The sequence below is a fragment of the Pseudorasbora parva genome, chromosome 18 (genome assembly GCF_024679245.1).
Source record: "Pseudorasbora parva isolate DD20220531a chromosome 18, ASM2467924v1, whole genome shotgun sequence".
Lineage (NCBI taxonomy): Eukaryota > Metazoa > Chordata > Actinopteri > Cypriniformes > Gobionidae > Pseudorasbora > Pseudorasbora parva.
In genome coordinates this window covers 5,288,232-5,304,300 of record NC_090189.1, presented here as the reverse complement: position 1 = coordinate 5,304,300, position 16,069 = coordinate 5,288,232, and the positions used below count along the sequence as shown (strand labels likewise).

The window sequence follows — 16,069 nt, the reverse complement described above, 5'->3', positions numbered from 1 at the left end:
CGCTCGGAAAGCGTTCCACCCATAGGGGCTGCCATTGCTAACCAAGCCATCACCTGCTGTTAGCATCCCATTGACTCCCATTCATTTTTGAGTCACTTTGACAGTGAATAACTTTACATCTGAGGCGTTTAAAGACTCCATTTGTCCATTGTTTATTTCTAAAGAAACACGACAATGCATAAAAGGCTCCGTTACCTTGTATCTTACACTATCGCCCCGTAGAAGCTTTTTTGTAAAAATAGGCTAACGATTGCGTCATAACCAACGCGACTCTGTCGCACAGTTGAGAAATTACCGTATAGACCTGAGGAGACGCTCGCAGGCAATCTTTTACTGTCTATGAGACAGTCGGGGGGAAGTGGAAACATAAAGTCTGATAAAGTTAAGGGGGAAGAATGGGGAGAAGCCCATAGTGAGCCAAAAGCAACGGGAGAAAATATTTAAACAACGTGATTCAGATTTCACTTTCCACAACTACTAGAAGACCTATAGCTGTCAGAGAGTTGCTCACGTCACATCTACGTCGTCAAGCTCAGTCTGAGCCGGCGCAGTTCGCTCAGCCATCAGGAAGTGAGTGCCCCTAGGTTGACTTCACTGAACGCCGTAGAAGTCAATGGGAACGCTCCGTCCATTTCTTTTACTGCCTATGATTCGGACGGGATTAGTTTAACATGGGGACATGGGGGTAAAGTCATTTTACCTCAGGACGTCTGTAATATTAATGGCCAATTCGCACAGGATAAGACATCTCGGTAAAACTAGCAGAAGTGGGAAGAGTAACTCGCTTTACACACAACGGTATCCTCCGTGTCGTCATGTGTGTATGACGCTGCTGTTATCACGTGAGCAAACACAACATGAGCGCCAGTCTGAACTCCGTCTCAGTCTATATATGTGTGTTTTAATAAACAGTTAGGTCCAGTCTAACGATTCTGATTGGACTGTATTGGTAATAGATACTTTCCTAGAGCTAAATTAAGTGTTGTGCCTCTGCTTTTGATCTTCTTTTTGCTTTAAATGATATGTGGAAAATACTGGACGTTTGACATAGAGTTGTCCCAACACCTATAAACGCAACCGAATGCTTCAAGCGCCTCCATGCTCGCAAAATGCGCTTTTTAAAAAACTTTTAAACCGGAAATGACGGGATTTTACCATACATTTTTGCAGTGGGTCTATTCGAACGGGATTAGTATTACCCAAGGTCATTTACAGAAGGTTAAAGTCTCGGTAATTCTCACTGACATTGTCCGTAATGATTACCGAGATGTCACATTCGGACGGGACTTAAATCACAGAGAACCTCTAGTAATACTTACTTTACCCCCACGTCCCCATGTTAATCTAATCCAGTCCGAATAGGGCTTTACTCTCCCATCCATGTCTCACCACTGACATACATGCTGGCACACAGCAAGGGTTGGAGTTAAAATCTTCATTTGTGTTCTACTGAAGAAACAAACACACCTACATGTTGGATGAAATGGAGGTAAGCAGATAAACATCACATTTTCGATTTGGGTGAACTATTCCTTCAAGGAACATTAAATTAAATCCATGTCATCAACCCTTTAAAAACACCCAAACAATTAATATATTACAATAGTGTACTCATTATGGGCTTGTTACACAGTTTTTTTAATGTTACATATATATATATATATATATATATATATATATATAATATATAAAATAATTTTTTATTTTATTTGTAAAGGCTTTCATCAAAATAAACTTACAAAACACTTAAATCATGGTGTGGATTGAACTGAATTTGCACTCTTTAGAAACAACTCCACACAAAATACAATTAAATCTCTCATAATGTTTAATTTCTCAGTTTGATGCATTTTAAACAGTTCTCCAACAAAAATACTGACTTTTAAAAATATGCTGATGTAATCAATAGTTTAGCAGGAGAGAAAGCAACTCTAAAGGACACTGATATGGCTTTACCGGCACTTCCTGTAGTCAGAAAGTCAAAGGATTTGCTTTTATCGAGAAAAGCTGAAGCACTTTACAGACATGAACTCATACAGTGGCAATTCAGAAACTCAACGCAATCAGACTCGATTCATTTGACACACACACACACACACACACACACACACACACACACACACACATCTACACTCAGATTCATAAAGTTAAATCACTTATTAAATTACATTAGCACCTCGTTTATAAGGTCCGTCAGTGGAGTTTGTCACAGTGAGTTTGGCGTGATTGATTAGACACATTAAATACATTCATTCACAATCTGACGCTCCTGAAGGTCCAAAACCCCCATCAAGCTCTGATCTGAGATCATCATTTAGTCTAAACTTTGCCCGTGTGCAAAAGAAGCCTGGCTTGTAGTGCAAGACTAAACACAGACTCAGTCAAATGAGCAATGACTGGGCATCTCGCTCGTTTACTCATATCGTCGCTTTATAAAATTGAGGCACAAAGCAAAGGAAAAGCATTAGTATTTCCCATAATTCCCAGTCAGACTGCTAACTGAGCCGCTTCACAGAAGAAAGCTCCTCCGGCCGTCTGTCCACTGTCTTCAGACGCCCTGACAATGAGCACGAGGAACCACACGGACGGGCGCTCAAGACTCCATTTCCCAGAGTTCTCTGGGGCGCGGGCTTCATGAAGCTTCTTTAGGCTGCAATTCAGTCTCTCTAACATTGACTTTTGACCTGAGAGAGAGAGAGAGAGAGAGAGAGAGAGAGCATCAGAATCCAAACTAAACTATTTAATCCCAAATCATATTGTAATCTAATTACGTATATAACTACTATAAACTTAAGATTTGTAATATTACTAGGCAATTTAGAACGAAACCATATAAATATAATATTTATTATATTACATATAAATGTAATATAAATAATACTTAATCTGCTAGTATATTTCACAAATTATTACAAATAAATGGCAAGGAACACATTGAATTAAATGTATTGTTTCCTGCATGACACTGCAAAAAAAAAAAAAAGTGAGATTCTTTATGTATAGAAAACTCTACTATACGTTCTATATGTACATTTGTATAATGTGTTTAACCTGTTGTGCGTCATGTGACTCTTGACGAGGTGTCCTGCGGCGAGCGCGGCCATCAGCGAGAGCTCTCCTGCCAGGACTGTGCCACAGACGATCCGCGCCAGCGTCCGGGAGTTCTCACCGGGACACTGAACACTGGCACCCTGGACACCCAACATCTGACAACACACACAACATCGGTTCATCTCATACAGGGCCTCACTGACCCTTGAGGTAGGTGTGTGTGTCCTTATTTATATTACATTGTGGGGACCAAATGTCCCCATAAGGATAATAAAACCTGAGATCACCGGCAAGCGGTCCCCACTTTTTAAAATGCTAATAAATCATACAGGATGAGGTTTTTTGAGAAAGTAAAAATGCAGAATGTTTCCTGTGATGGGTAGGTTCAGGGGCTGTGTGTGTGTGTGATGGGTAGGTTTAGGGGCAGACTGTGTGTGTGTGTGTGTGTGAGATGGGTAGGTTTAGGGGCAGGGGCTGTGTGTGTGTGTGTGTGTGTGTGTGTGTGTGTGTGTGTGTGTGTGTGTGTGTGTGTGTGTGTGTGTGTGTGTGTGTGTGTGTGAGATGGGTAGGTTTAGGGGCAGTGTAGGGGGATAGAATGTAAAGTTTGTACGGTATAAAAACCATTACATCTATGGAGCGTCCCTCCCCTCAAAGAACCAAATGTGTGTGTGTGTGTGTGTGTGTGTGTGTTACCTGTAAACAGGCGTGTTGTGCAGGCAGTCCGGTTCCTCCGCCCACAGTGCCCAGCTCTAATGAAGGCATGGTGCAGGAGATGTACAGATCGTCTCCATCCGTCCCAACACACTCCATCAGTGTGATACAGTTACTGCTGCCCACCGACTGCGCAGGATCCTACACACACACACACACACACACACACACACACACACACACACACACACACAACGTGTGCTGTGAGATCTTCACTCAGTTTTCCAGTTTATTTAATATAAAAATAGCAAGCAAGGCAAAAACAGATCCAAAATAATACTGATAATAAAATAATAATTCTATAATTATAATAGTATAATTATTATAAAATAATTAATCATCATACAAATAATAATGATTTGAATTAAACTGCACATAATGTGATTAAAAATGTGTATTTATAACAAATAACAGGTTCAGATATTATAGAAATGTATGCAATTAAGTTTATTGTATATAAACATTAACTTCTGACTTTGGATTTTCTTTCTCTCTATATATATAACTGTATAATACATATAAATGATATTAATGCATTTATTAGTTTATTTTTTATTATTCACTGGATTGTGAGTAGAGGATTTAATATATTGTTAATATTATTTCTCTATTTCTATTATTTATTATTTCTCTATTATCTATTATTTCAGTTTTTTTGTTGTTTTTAATAATAACATGCACTGATGAATCGAATCATGCACTATATGATCAGGAATATGTGTATTATTATTATTATTATTATTATTATTATAAGAGTTGTGTGTGTAGCGCGCACCTGTCCGCAGGCGATGTAGATGGCCGTTACGATGTTTGCCGCATGTGCGTTGAATCCGCCGATACTTCCGGCCATCGCCGACCCCACCAGATTCTTACTGATGTTCAGCTCCACCAGAGCGGCTGTGCTCGTCTTCAACACCTACACACACACATCAACTCTATTACTACAGCAATCGATTCATTTCCATTGGTTTTCATGCCCTGATCACATCGAGAAGCTTAAACGGTTAGTTCACTTTTAAATAAACTTTTGTTGATAATTTACTCACCCCATGTCATCCAAGATGTCTTTCTTTCTTCAGTCGAATTTTTTTTTAGTTTATTTTCTCCATATAATAATATAATCAAACAATTCAAGGTCCAAATGGCAGTTTCAGTGCAGCTTCAGAGGGCTTTAAACGATACCAGACAATGAAGAAGGGTCTCATCTAGCCAAACCATCGCTCATTTAAACAAAACATAAAAAGTTGAAGTTTTATAAGCACAAATGCACACCTTGCTCTGTTCTGTGATGTGTATTTGTGACCTCACGTAATACGCAATCACGTTTAAAAGGTCATGCTGGACGTAGGCAAGTGTTTGTAAAAATGTTTTAAACTGACAGATGTTTGAACGTGTGTATGGTCCTCCTTCCACACCCTTGTAAACACTGACTCGGCACTTACACCTATGTCAAGCGTGACTTTTTCAACATAATTGCGTTTTATGTGACGTCACGAACACACGTCACAGAACAGAGCAAGGCGAGCATTTGTGCTTATAAAACTTGAGCGATGGTTTGGCTAGATAAGACCCTTCTTGATCGTCTGGTGTTGTTTAAAGCCCTCTGAAGCAGCACTGAAACTGCAATTTGGACCTTCAAATGTATGGTGTCCATTGAAGTCCATCAAATGGAGAAAAATCCTGAAATGTTTTCATCAAAAACCTTAATTTCTTTTTCGACTGAAGAAAGACATCTTGGATGACATGGGGTGAGTAAATTATCAGCAACAGTTTATTTAAAAGAGAACTAATCCTTTAAACAGACACGTTTAGCCACTTATGCCTGGCTCACACTACAGGAGTTTTAGGCCGATTTATGCCCGATTTTCCCCTCCCGAGACTCAGAGAATATTTTTTTTCCAGGACTCGATCGGTTCCGATGTTCGGCGCAGATGATCTGGTAATGTGAGGCGTTCACAGATCAAATCTTGCACCTCCCGATCTGCTCTCACGCAAATCGGGCTCGCTCAAACATGTTTGATATTTATCGGGATAAGCAAAAGTGTAATAACGTCAGTACTGTCACAATAGCCAATAGGAAACAAGTCTACGACGAGACGGACATTTCGAAAGGGCGACCGCGAGTTGAGTTGCCGTAGTTTGCTGTAACGAGAGAGAGAGAGAGAGAGAGAGAGAGAGAGAGAGAGAGAGAGAGAGAGAGAGAGAGTATCAGCATTTCTTGTTTTTCATTTGACAGCACAAATCTACACTGCAACAGGTGATGATCACTTTTGAACTAGGCAGCGGTAAACATTCTAGCACACTAGTGTGACCTAGCGTTCGTGCTGGGTTCGCCTAAAATACTGAGAAATAAGAAAACAATAAATGACAGTCGTCTGAACGTTCCTTCACTTTATTCTCGGTCACACGCGTAATAACCAGCCTGAAAAACCCGCTACACTCCAGTACAATAAGTGTGCATGCACTACCTCTATACGGCAAGCCCCGAGGGGAAAAATACATTGCAAACACACACACACAACGAACGCCAGAACGACAGGATCAAATAAGGTCAATAAAATTACCTCCATTTCTCGCTGAAGAACTGACAATCCATGTTGAGCCCGTCTCCCCAACCATTGTCTAATCCACACTGGTTTAGTCTTACACTTTAGTCTTTTTTCCACAACAAATGATCATTATTGGTAGGCTACAGCAATCATGTTACAGTAGTAGGCTGATCCATTTTGTTTTCACGCTTACGATCTGCTGCGTAGATCACGTGACGCACTTTCTCTGGCACGATAATCTTAATAATATTTTGTAGTGTGTGATGCTCCTCGATCTTGTAGTGTGAGCATGTTTAAGATTTGAGTTAAGAAAATCTGCAAAGATTCTCCTGAAGTGTGTACTGCAACCAGATTTTATAATCTGATAGGATTTTAAAACTCCTGTAGTGTGAGCCAGGCATTAAAAGTCAAATAAGGAGTTCTGACGCCCCCTAGAGGAACTGAACCCAAGTGACTTTCTGTCTGACCTCTTTGACCACTCGTGCCGGTACGATGGCTTCACACACTGTGGATTTTCCTCTGCCTTGGATCCAGTTGACAGCGGCTGGTTTTTTATCGGTGCAGAAGTTCCCGCTGACGGCTAACAGACGCATGTCAGGATAGCGCTCCTGAAGTCTGCTCAGAGCCTCTTCTGTTCCCTACACACACCAAACACAACCTTTAAACCTTCACCACACACTGGAGCGAAGAGTTCAGGTGCTGACCCATGAACCCGCTGTACCTTTGACAGCATGTTCATGCCCATGGCGTCTCCGGTCTGAGACTGGAAGCGTATGTACATGTTCCTCCCAGCCAAGCTGACCTGCAGCCGGTCCAGACGAGCAAACCTGAAAAACACGGAGCTAAAGTTATCACTCTCCCATACAGTGCTAAACAAGGCCCATTCTGTATGTGACCTCCGCCCTCTGACCTGCTGGTGTGATCGAAGGCCTGTTTGATGTCACTGAAGCCCTCTGAACTCTCCAGCCAGCCCTTGACCTCCGCCGCCCGGCATGCCGACGGCATCTGGACCACCGGCCCGCGGGTCATCCCGTCCGCGAGAACGCGACTGCTCACGCCACCAGACAACTACAGACACAAGCACACTTCTGTCAGAGAGGAGACCAGACACTCACACTCAGAGAAGAAGACATGAAACCAGAGCTGCACCATTAATCGCCACAAACACCCGTGATCTTATTCCTAATGACAGCACGATCACAGCGAACATTCAGATCAGTGTTGGCGCAGCTGCTGATCCAGAGAGAGCCGTTGTCTTGTATAGGTAGGAAACAATTTCCCAAACGTGAAAAGATTCGTTCAAAAACGGATGAAGCACTGATGTCTTTATGAGTGAGCCATTGAATCACTCAATCATTTTTTTTAAATAGTTTATTCAAATTAATTAAATGAACAATTAAAGGTGGGGTAAGTGTTTTTTCAAAACCGTTTTAGAAAAAGGACTCGGGCCGAGTGGAATAACAAACTTGTAGCCAATCAGCAGGTAAGGGGCGTGTCTATGGTGAGAAGAGAGGCTCAGTGCGCGTCATTATTCAAAACACACGAGTCACACAGGACGGACATTAGCCAAGAAAGAACTAATATATGCTGCTTGAATATGCTCGTGTCATGTTCGCTTGGAGCGACTAAATCTCATCAATGTGTGTTTCAAGATCAGCTCACCAAATGTGTCCGACAAGTAAGATACTATACTCCTAATATATGTTTGTTTCCTCTTTTCATGATCTATATAACCCATCTGGTCTTAATTGTAATATGTTCGCTAGCTGGACTGACGGCTCGTGTACTATAGAGTTGTTCATGAGAACGTTTCTTGTTTTTGTGATGGAAGGGATGACTTTTTCATTGAATATTCGACCTGGATTAGTTACACAGAGATTCTGCCATAGTCGTTGCCTGGGTTACACATGTGTGGGGCGGAGCTATCACAATAGGGCCGAGACCCTTTTTGGGGGTAGGGGCGTGTCTGTTTTGGTGATTTGAAATAACAACAACGGTTACCAGAAAGCACTTACCCCACCTTTAACATTTTTTAAGAACCTCTAGTAAATGACATGTTACTTTTTAGTTGTCCGTTTCTAATCGTAGGAGAGTCGATCTCAAAAAGAAAATGAGCAGAAGAAAGAGAAAATAAATAATTTTTATTAGAAAATGAAATGGAAGTATGACTCACTGTGACGGCTCGGCATCCTCTGTTAGTGCTGGCCACTAAACAGCCTTCCGTAGTTGCCATGGGGATGTGGAATTCTTTCCCGTCCAGTAAGAGGGGCCCGGCCACGCCCACTGGCACAGGCACATAGCCAATCACGTTCTCACAGTTAGTGCCAACCACCTGAGAATGAGGAAACAACAGTTAAACACCACGCCATCACACGTGACTCTCCGCAGCCCATCGTGAGTAGAGTGCGGATCAAGTATCCATCCTCTAATCGTGAGACGCACCTTCGAGTAGTCATAGTGTCTGTAGGGCAGATTCTCCAGCGCCGACGAGTCCGGGAGTTTGGCGGAGAGCATTTCTCTGCGTATGGCCACGCCTCTCTCTGGAGTCTCCAGCACCGTTTCCAAAAGGTATCCCAGAATCCCTCTGCACTCCACTAACGCCGTCACCTCAGCGTTGCTCAGGAACCGAGCTCCTCTCTTAGAGAGAGAGAGAGAGAGAGAGAGAAAGATCATGTAAAGCACATGACCTTTTAAGATCAGTGAACACGTGATTGATTGATTGATTGATTGATTGATTACTTTGGGGTCTTTAAGTATGGCGAGACATTCGTCCACAGGGCGGCGCTGGTTAGACTGGAGCTCATGACACTCATCCACTTCTTCCTCCTCAAGCTGTCCATCTCCATCTGACAGATCAATAAGAAAGAATAAATTCATAAACAACAGAAATTAACCCCAAAAAAGAAGGAATCAATCAACAAAGGGAGGGAAATAAAGCAGAAATAATAAAGAAAAGTTAAAAGAAGAAAAGATCTTGTTCACCTTTATTGGTATTGACACTCTTCAGGTCGTTGGGCGGGGCCGGCCCGACAAAAAATCTTCTCGTCGAAAAATCTTGGGCGGGGCTCTGACAGCGCTCCTCTTCTCTCCGATTGGTCAGAGCACAGTTGGGCGTGGCCACAGGAGATCTGATTGACAAGGAGGATTCCGCTTCGGCCTGCTCGAAAAACACGTACTTGGCCGCCAATAGCAGAGCGAGAGAGAGCGTGATGACCTGCTCCAAATCCACACTGAGAACAATAACGAGACCGTTTAAAAACGACGGCTGAAATCTGTGCGAAAACATCACTGTGTTTCTCAGCTCGTACCTGGACATGCTTCTGTCAGACTCCATGTTGGGTGCGGGCAGAACCACGTCTGAACTGCTCATGTTGTGCGTCGGAGATTCGGTCACGAGGCGACTGTGAGCGTGAACCAGCGCCAGGCCGAGAGACTGAAGCAAACGCAAACCAGAAGAGTTAAAATAATCCCACAGAACAGCAGCGTGTGACCTCTTTCTGTCTGTAAAGCTCACCATGATCATTTTGACTCTCTGAGTGACGGGGTTCGGTTTGTTTCCTTCTTCTTCCTCCAGGACACGAGCGAAATGACTAAGCTGCCAGATGGGCCGACCCTCGCGACTCTCACGGGACAACTGGAAGTGACGGGGGTCAGTGACAGGGGTCAGTGTTCACTCACAAATGGGTTTACATGTCATGCATCTTAAACACGAAACAAATGCCACACTGACCTCTAACACCAGCGACACACAGGCGGGGAAGAACGTCAAGAACACGAAGTAATTGGCCAGAACCGACATGCAGCCGAAACAGCACATGATCTCCAGCTGACGCACTCCTGGAACCAGACAGGAAGTAGTTACAGTGACACATGTATAAACAGAAAGATTTAAGGGTTAGGTCATCCAAAAATGAGAATTCTGTCATTGACTCCTCACCCTCATGTCGTTCGACAGCCGTCAGACCTCCGTTCATCTTCAGAACACAAATGATTATATTAGTGTTGAAATCCGATGGCTCAGAAAGGCCTTCATTGACACCAATGTCATTTCCTCTCTCAAGACCCATAAAGGCGCTAAAGACGTCGTTACAAAGCCCATCTCACTACAGCGGCTCTACAATCATTATATGAAGAGACGAGAAGATTTTTTCCGGATTTTTTTTAAATAACGAACAAAGTTTCGAACCGTTATGCATCATCATTGATTCATGATTCGGATCGCCAATGTCACGCGATTTCAGCAGTTTGACACGCGATCCGAATCATGAATCGATTCACTGATTCATAACGATTCGAAGCTTTGTTTTGAAATCGGCCATCGTTATTTCGATTTTTTTGCGCACAAAATCTATTCTCGTCGCTTCATAAAATGATTGTAGAGCCGCTGTAGTGAGATGGGCTTTGTAACGACGTCTTTAGCGCCTTTATGGGTCTTGAGAGAGGAAATGACATTGGTGTCAATGAAGGCCTTTCTGAGCCATCGGATTTCAACACTAATATAATCATTTGTGTTCTGAAGATGAACGGAGGTCTTACGGGTGTCGAACGTCATTGGGGTGAGGAATTAATGACAGAATATTTTTTGGGGGGGTGAACTAACACTTTAAAGTCAGATTAAGACAATAAGGGTTCAAGCAAATTCTAACCAATACATTTCTTTGACTTAAAATTGCATAAGGTATTTGCTGAGCAAAAGTAAAATTTACATAATACTTAATATCCTAATAATTTTTGGCCCAAAAGAATATAATAATTATATATATATTATAATATATTAATTATAATAATGATAATTTTGACCCATACACTTTATTGTTGGCTATTGCCACAAATATACCCGTGAGTCACACAACTGGTTTTGAGCTAAAGGGTCACATGTTCCTTTAACTTACCAGACATGGTGCCCACACCGATGACCAGACACTCCACGACCGCGTCCAGTGTGAACGTGGGTCCCAGAATGGCCATGCCTTGACCGATATTCTCTCTGACCTCCTCCTGTGGGTCACATGACCCGGCATTATTTACATTCTTATGCACAATTATAACATATATGGTTATAAAATATACAATATAAAATGTTTTAAACTAGCTTTACAGAAAATTGTTATTGATGTTTATAATGCATTATAGTGAAGTTTAGCAGATTAGAGCTGGCGAGAATAGTAACATATTATGGCGATACAAGCATAAAAATAGCAATACATTTCTTGAATGTGTATTTTTTGTCAATTAATTATAGTGTTAACTTCACTTGATTTGCATCATCAATTTTTTATCTATTTATGTTAAATGGACGAGAAATCTAGTCTGGATGTCTAGCAAGGTTGCCTGCTAAAATTCGCACTCATGGGTCTATATATCACATAATAGTCGCTTCAAAAATCAACCCGCGGACATAGAAAACAACCCGCAGAAAAAAACGCGGATTTGGCAACACAGTGCAGTTGAGCTCTGTTGACATAGGACAATGCGTCGCTTCGTTGCTCTGATTGGTTGTAGGTCTATCCAATTGACGTCTTTCCTGGTTGGGTTGAAACGCCCCATAATCACAGCCCAATGGAGCAGTTTCAGACTCATATTCTGACTAGAATTAAGTATGACCACGTCAGGCTACGAGAAATCATTTAAATTTACTAAAAATGTTGCGTTTTTAAAAACCCAAAACACTATAAAAACATCTCTCTTAACACTCAGGAAGGTATGTGAAACTCCAAGCTCTTAAAGAAATGTTCAAAACAAAAAGCAATATTCACGATGTTGTTTAATGTTATATTGGCAGCCAAATCATATTTCTGTACCTGTGAGTTTGAGCTGAGAGCGAACTTGGCCAATGTGCAGGCTTTAGACAGATCGATCAGCAACAGGAAGAACGGCAGCGCCTCACTGGAGGAACACGAGGACACGGGTTACAGACACACTCACCACACAGAGATGATAATGAATGAGGGAGACGGAGGAGATCATACTTCAGTCCTGTGAGCTCTTTGCCCAGGAAGTGAACGACCACAGTGCTGAACACAAAGCTGGAGAAGATGGTAAACAGACCTGCGATCCCTGGACATGAAGAGATGAGAGGTAAAGATTAATGCTTGTATATAAAGACCATCTAGTTCTCCACGATAAACACCAACTTAATCTTGTCAAATATCAGGCTTCATTTGGAAATGAATCACATTAAGGAAGTGAAATGAGCTGGACAGAGAAACTCACCCAGTATGTATTTGGAGCCGAGCTGACGAAGGTTTTTGAACTGGATGTAGATGTAAATGATGGCTATGCATCGTGTGACGGTTAAAATGATCATGTCACTGCTTACAATTTTCTAAAAAAATAAGCAACACAAACAATCTGCATTATCAATCTGTAAAGATCATATTTCCTCATTACACAGCACACTGCAGCCTATAAACTGAGCTAGACTTCAGAAGCAATGAAACAGTTCAAATAAGAACTAAGCCCTAAACTTTATAGAGATACATTTTTATGTCAATGAATTCCTGATTGGGCTGTGCAATATTGAAGAAAAATGCGATATGCAATATCTTGATAAATAATGCGATATTCGATGTGATATTGCCATTAGAGTGTAAAATCTATTTAAATTATATTAGGGGTGACCCCGAATAGTCGAAGATTCGATGCATCGATATGCGGAGCCTGATTCGACCACCGATCTCACGGTCGAATCTTCGCGGGTGTTATGAAACGAGGATCATACCATTTTAGCAATATGGGGGTGCTCAATATTTTAAAGACGTGTCGCGGCGCTGAGCTGAGCATCGGCGTGTAACCCCTTTAAGGGCGCTGAGCTTCGCACCGTGGCTTTAAAATTAGAACACGTTCAATGAGTGTACACACACCGGCGGCAGCATTCAGCGCCTGTCCACGGCCACTCAGGAAGTTGTTTATAATCCTGCCGCACCACAGAGCGCTTTCGTGCAGCTCATCTGTCAGTCATTTCAAAATTGAGCTCGCGTGAATATAATGTAAGCATCAGCTGGCGGTGTGAGTGAGATCCTGAGGCGTGCGGGGCTGAGCTTTGCGTACGTCTTCACCCGCTTTAGGCACAATCGGCTTCAGAACGTGCATGTAAACGCACTCAAAGTGTTCTTTTCCTCTCTAGGCAGGTATATTTTTAGGTTTATTTATCAAAATATTCTTTTATATATTTGTGTGATGTTCTGTATTTCGATCGCAGCTTTAACATGTTATGAGAAAACGGTTTATTAATGTTTATCCACCACTTTACCTTTTAGGCTATTTAAACCTAAATTAGAAAGCCATTGTCAGTTCGTCTGTCAGTTGGCAGGCAGTTTTGGTCGTTTTATTAAAAGTTGTTGCTGTGTGCAGTGTGTAAAGGAAAATAAAAATAGTTTTACCCTTCTGCTGACAGTGTCGTGCCCCTCCCAACCCATTCACACACACAGATGATTCGACTATCAGTCGACCATAGAGAGATTCGACAATTCTGATTCGAATGTCTAAATCCTTAGTCGAGGACAGCCCTAAATTATATATAAAAAAATAAATTAATTAAAAACTGAGAATGATACCATTTATGTGATTCACATTCTTTCTGGGAAAAGACAACTTCTGAAAGTGACCAGCAGTGTTTTAGCAAACCTGACAATATAATTTTAAAATCAATGTAAACAAACAAAACGCAATGCCAATATTTAAAATACAAAAAACCCTTTGCTTGACTTGGTAATATATAGTTATATCAACCTAAAACTGAACATCAAGAGCACCCTGGTAAAAAAAAACCCTCCTGAACTAGGGGTGGACGATTATTTTTGTTATTTTAATTTATCTTTGTTATTAAAAATAAGAACTAAAAACAGTCATCTTCACATTAATTAAATATACACTGTGTACAGACAGTGGCAGGTTTACGGTATTAGCTGCCTGTCACTTTAAGAGCTAATGCATGGATCCTATTGACACACACTCAGCTTTTTCCCCCGACTGATAGCGTCCCCTTAAAGCATAACCGACTGTGTTAACATGAATACTCATCAAGATGGCCATTTTGACATAACTGTGTGTGTATATTCACAATGTTGAAGTAGCCTATTAAAATCATTCAGTGCGTGCCACTGCGATATGCATATTGTGATATTTCGATATATTGCACAGCCCTAATTCCTGAAGTGGAACAGCTCTCTGTAACAAGGGTGTCTCTGTACCTCCTGTACTCTGGGACACTGATGGTTCCAGCCGCAGATCTGGTCATTAGTAGCGAAAGCATTCATGGACATCAGACACATCGTCATGGCAACCGTTCCCACGATCACCTCCCACGGATGAGAGGCGACGAACAGGCCATGCAGCCTGAAGAGACGCGACAGCATCATCATCATCATCACCACGGCCTTCAGCGGGTCACCTGTTCAAATACAAAACACCCAAACCAACGGCCAGATGCGTTACAGACCATTTACAGCACTGACCATCGCTTAGAATGAATGTTTAATTGAATTTAGCCATTTTATTACTCTCTTATTCTCCAACATGTGGAAAACAACAGTTACCTAAAAATATACGTCAATTTTGATCAAAACAGTGATGGATACCTTAAAATATTATTCAAACAATCAATATTATTCTGCAAATAAATGATAAACTTTTTTAAATGTTTTTCTTCGCTCTTTTCTCATTATACTTTTGGTTTTACTTCATTAAGTATTTGGTTACCAAATACTTTCCACTCTCAGTGAGATTTTTCTTGAGCTAATTTTAATTTATTCAGATAGTTAAACGTCATAGATGAGAACATTTTACTGATATTAAAGTGAAGAGACAATAAAACTCACATATAAAGCATATCCATCAGTACAGTAATAAAAGCTAACTCATTTAGTATATCATGATAAGTACAGTAATGAAAGCTAACTCAAACACATATAGCATATCCATCAGTACAGTAATAAAAGCTAACTCATAAAGCATTTCCATCAGTAATGAAAGTTAACTGAAGACAAACTAAGGTTAGTTCACTAGCATTAGCACGATCACATTTATCATCAAGTAAGTTATAATAATAGTAATCGGGATCACCATAAACACACCATGTTGCCTCTATAACACATAATGGATAATGAATTATTGATATCGTGCCTTACTGAGTTTGTCAAAGTAGGAATGAGATGCTAGCCTGTTAAGCTAATGTAGCATAAGCTAAAGGAGTCACAGCTGTCATTGAGCCTCAGATTCACCAACAGCACCGAAACATGACAAGATGACTCACCATATCGCCTGAAGTAAGACACTTAAGAACTAAAGAAACAGATATGATTATTAATGTCTGAAATAGTCAAACATACCCTCATCCGTTCTCTGATCAGTGTCCGTGTTACACGGGTCGGTGACTGACTGTAACTGACGTAATCCGCACTCAACGGGCTCGCCCCTGGTCGTGACGTCACCGTACACGAGTGACTGGGAGGTCAAGTGTGACGCGAAAAATGAGCAAGTGTAATAAATATTAATTCTTCCAATTTATTTTATCAAGTTTTAGTTTTTCTTCATTTAGGCTATTGTAGTTTCAATGGAGGGGCGGCAGAGAGGGGTAAAACGACCTATGGGGTTTGAAACACCTATGAATGTAGAAAATACAAAAACGATACAAAAGAGAGTGGGCACTGTCTATTGCACTCCATACATAGCCATAGATATGTTCATATCTATGGTCTTACCTATGTATGGAGTGCAATAGTGCATTGCATACAGTCTTCCAATATATAAAGTCCCCC

General features: G+C 41.2%; 1 protein-coding gene across 1 annotated transcript; it reads right to left on the bottom strand.

Moving 5' to 3' along the window:
- Nucleotides 1–1,805: 1,805 nt before the first annotated feature.
- Nucleotides 1,806–15,711, bottom strand: hmgcrb (3-hydroxy-3-methylglutaryl-CoA reductase b). The gene is made up of 20 exons (XM_067423711.1): nucleotides 15,641–15,711; nucleotides 14,504–14,703; nucleotides 12,525–12,636; nucleotides 12,281–12,368; nucleotides 12,113–12,197; nucleotides 11,204–11,309; nucleotides 10,042–10,148; nucleotides 9,826–9,945; nucleotides 9,620–9,744; nucleotides 9,294–9,541; nucleotides 9,051–9,157; nucleotides 8,754–8,948; nucleotides 8,485–8,643; nucleotides 7,222–7,379; nucleotides 7,033–7,138; nucleotides 6,779–6,949; nucleotides 4,538–4,678; nucleotides 3,745–3,903; nucleotides 3,052–3,206; nucleotides 1,806–2,684 (listed from the first exon to the last, which is right to left on the bottom strand). The coding sequence occupies exons 2-20, from the start codon at nucleotides 14,678–14,680 to the stop codon at nucleotides 2,633–2,635; spliced, it is 2,571 nt and encodes an 856-aa protein (XP_067279812.1). The 5' UTR covers nucleotides 14,681–14,703; nucleotides 15,641–15,711; the 3' UTR covers nucleotides 1,806–2,632.
- Nucleotides 15,712–16,069: the final 358 nt, after the last annotated feature.

What these genes read in the sequence shown, in the direction of transcription:
- hmgcrb (XM_067423711.1), bottom strand. Translation starts at nt 14,680, where the DNA reads ATGATGATGATGATGCTGTCGCGTCTCTTCAGGCTGCATGGCCTGTTC. An exon ending in TCTGACAGAAGCATGTCCAG is followed by an intron (nt 9,542 to 9,619) that starts GTACGAGCTGAG and finishes TATTGTTCTCAG; the next exon opens with TGTGGATTTGGAGCAGGTCA. An exon ending in CCATACTTAAAGACCCCAAA is followed by an intron (nt 8,949 to 9,050) that starts GTAATCAATCAA and finishes TCTCTCTCTAAG; the next exon opens with AGAGGAGCTCGGTTCCTGAG.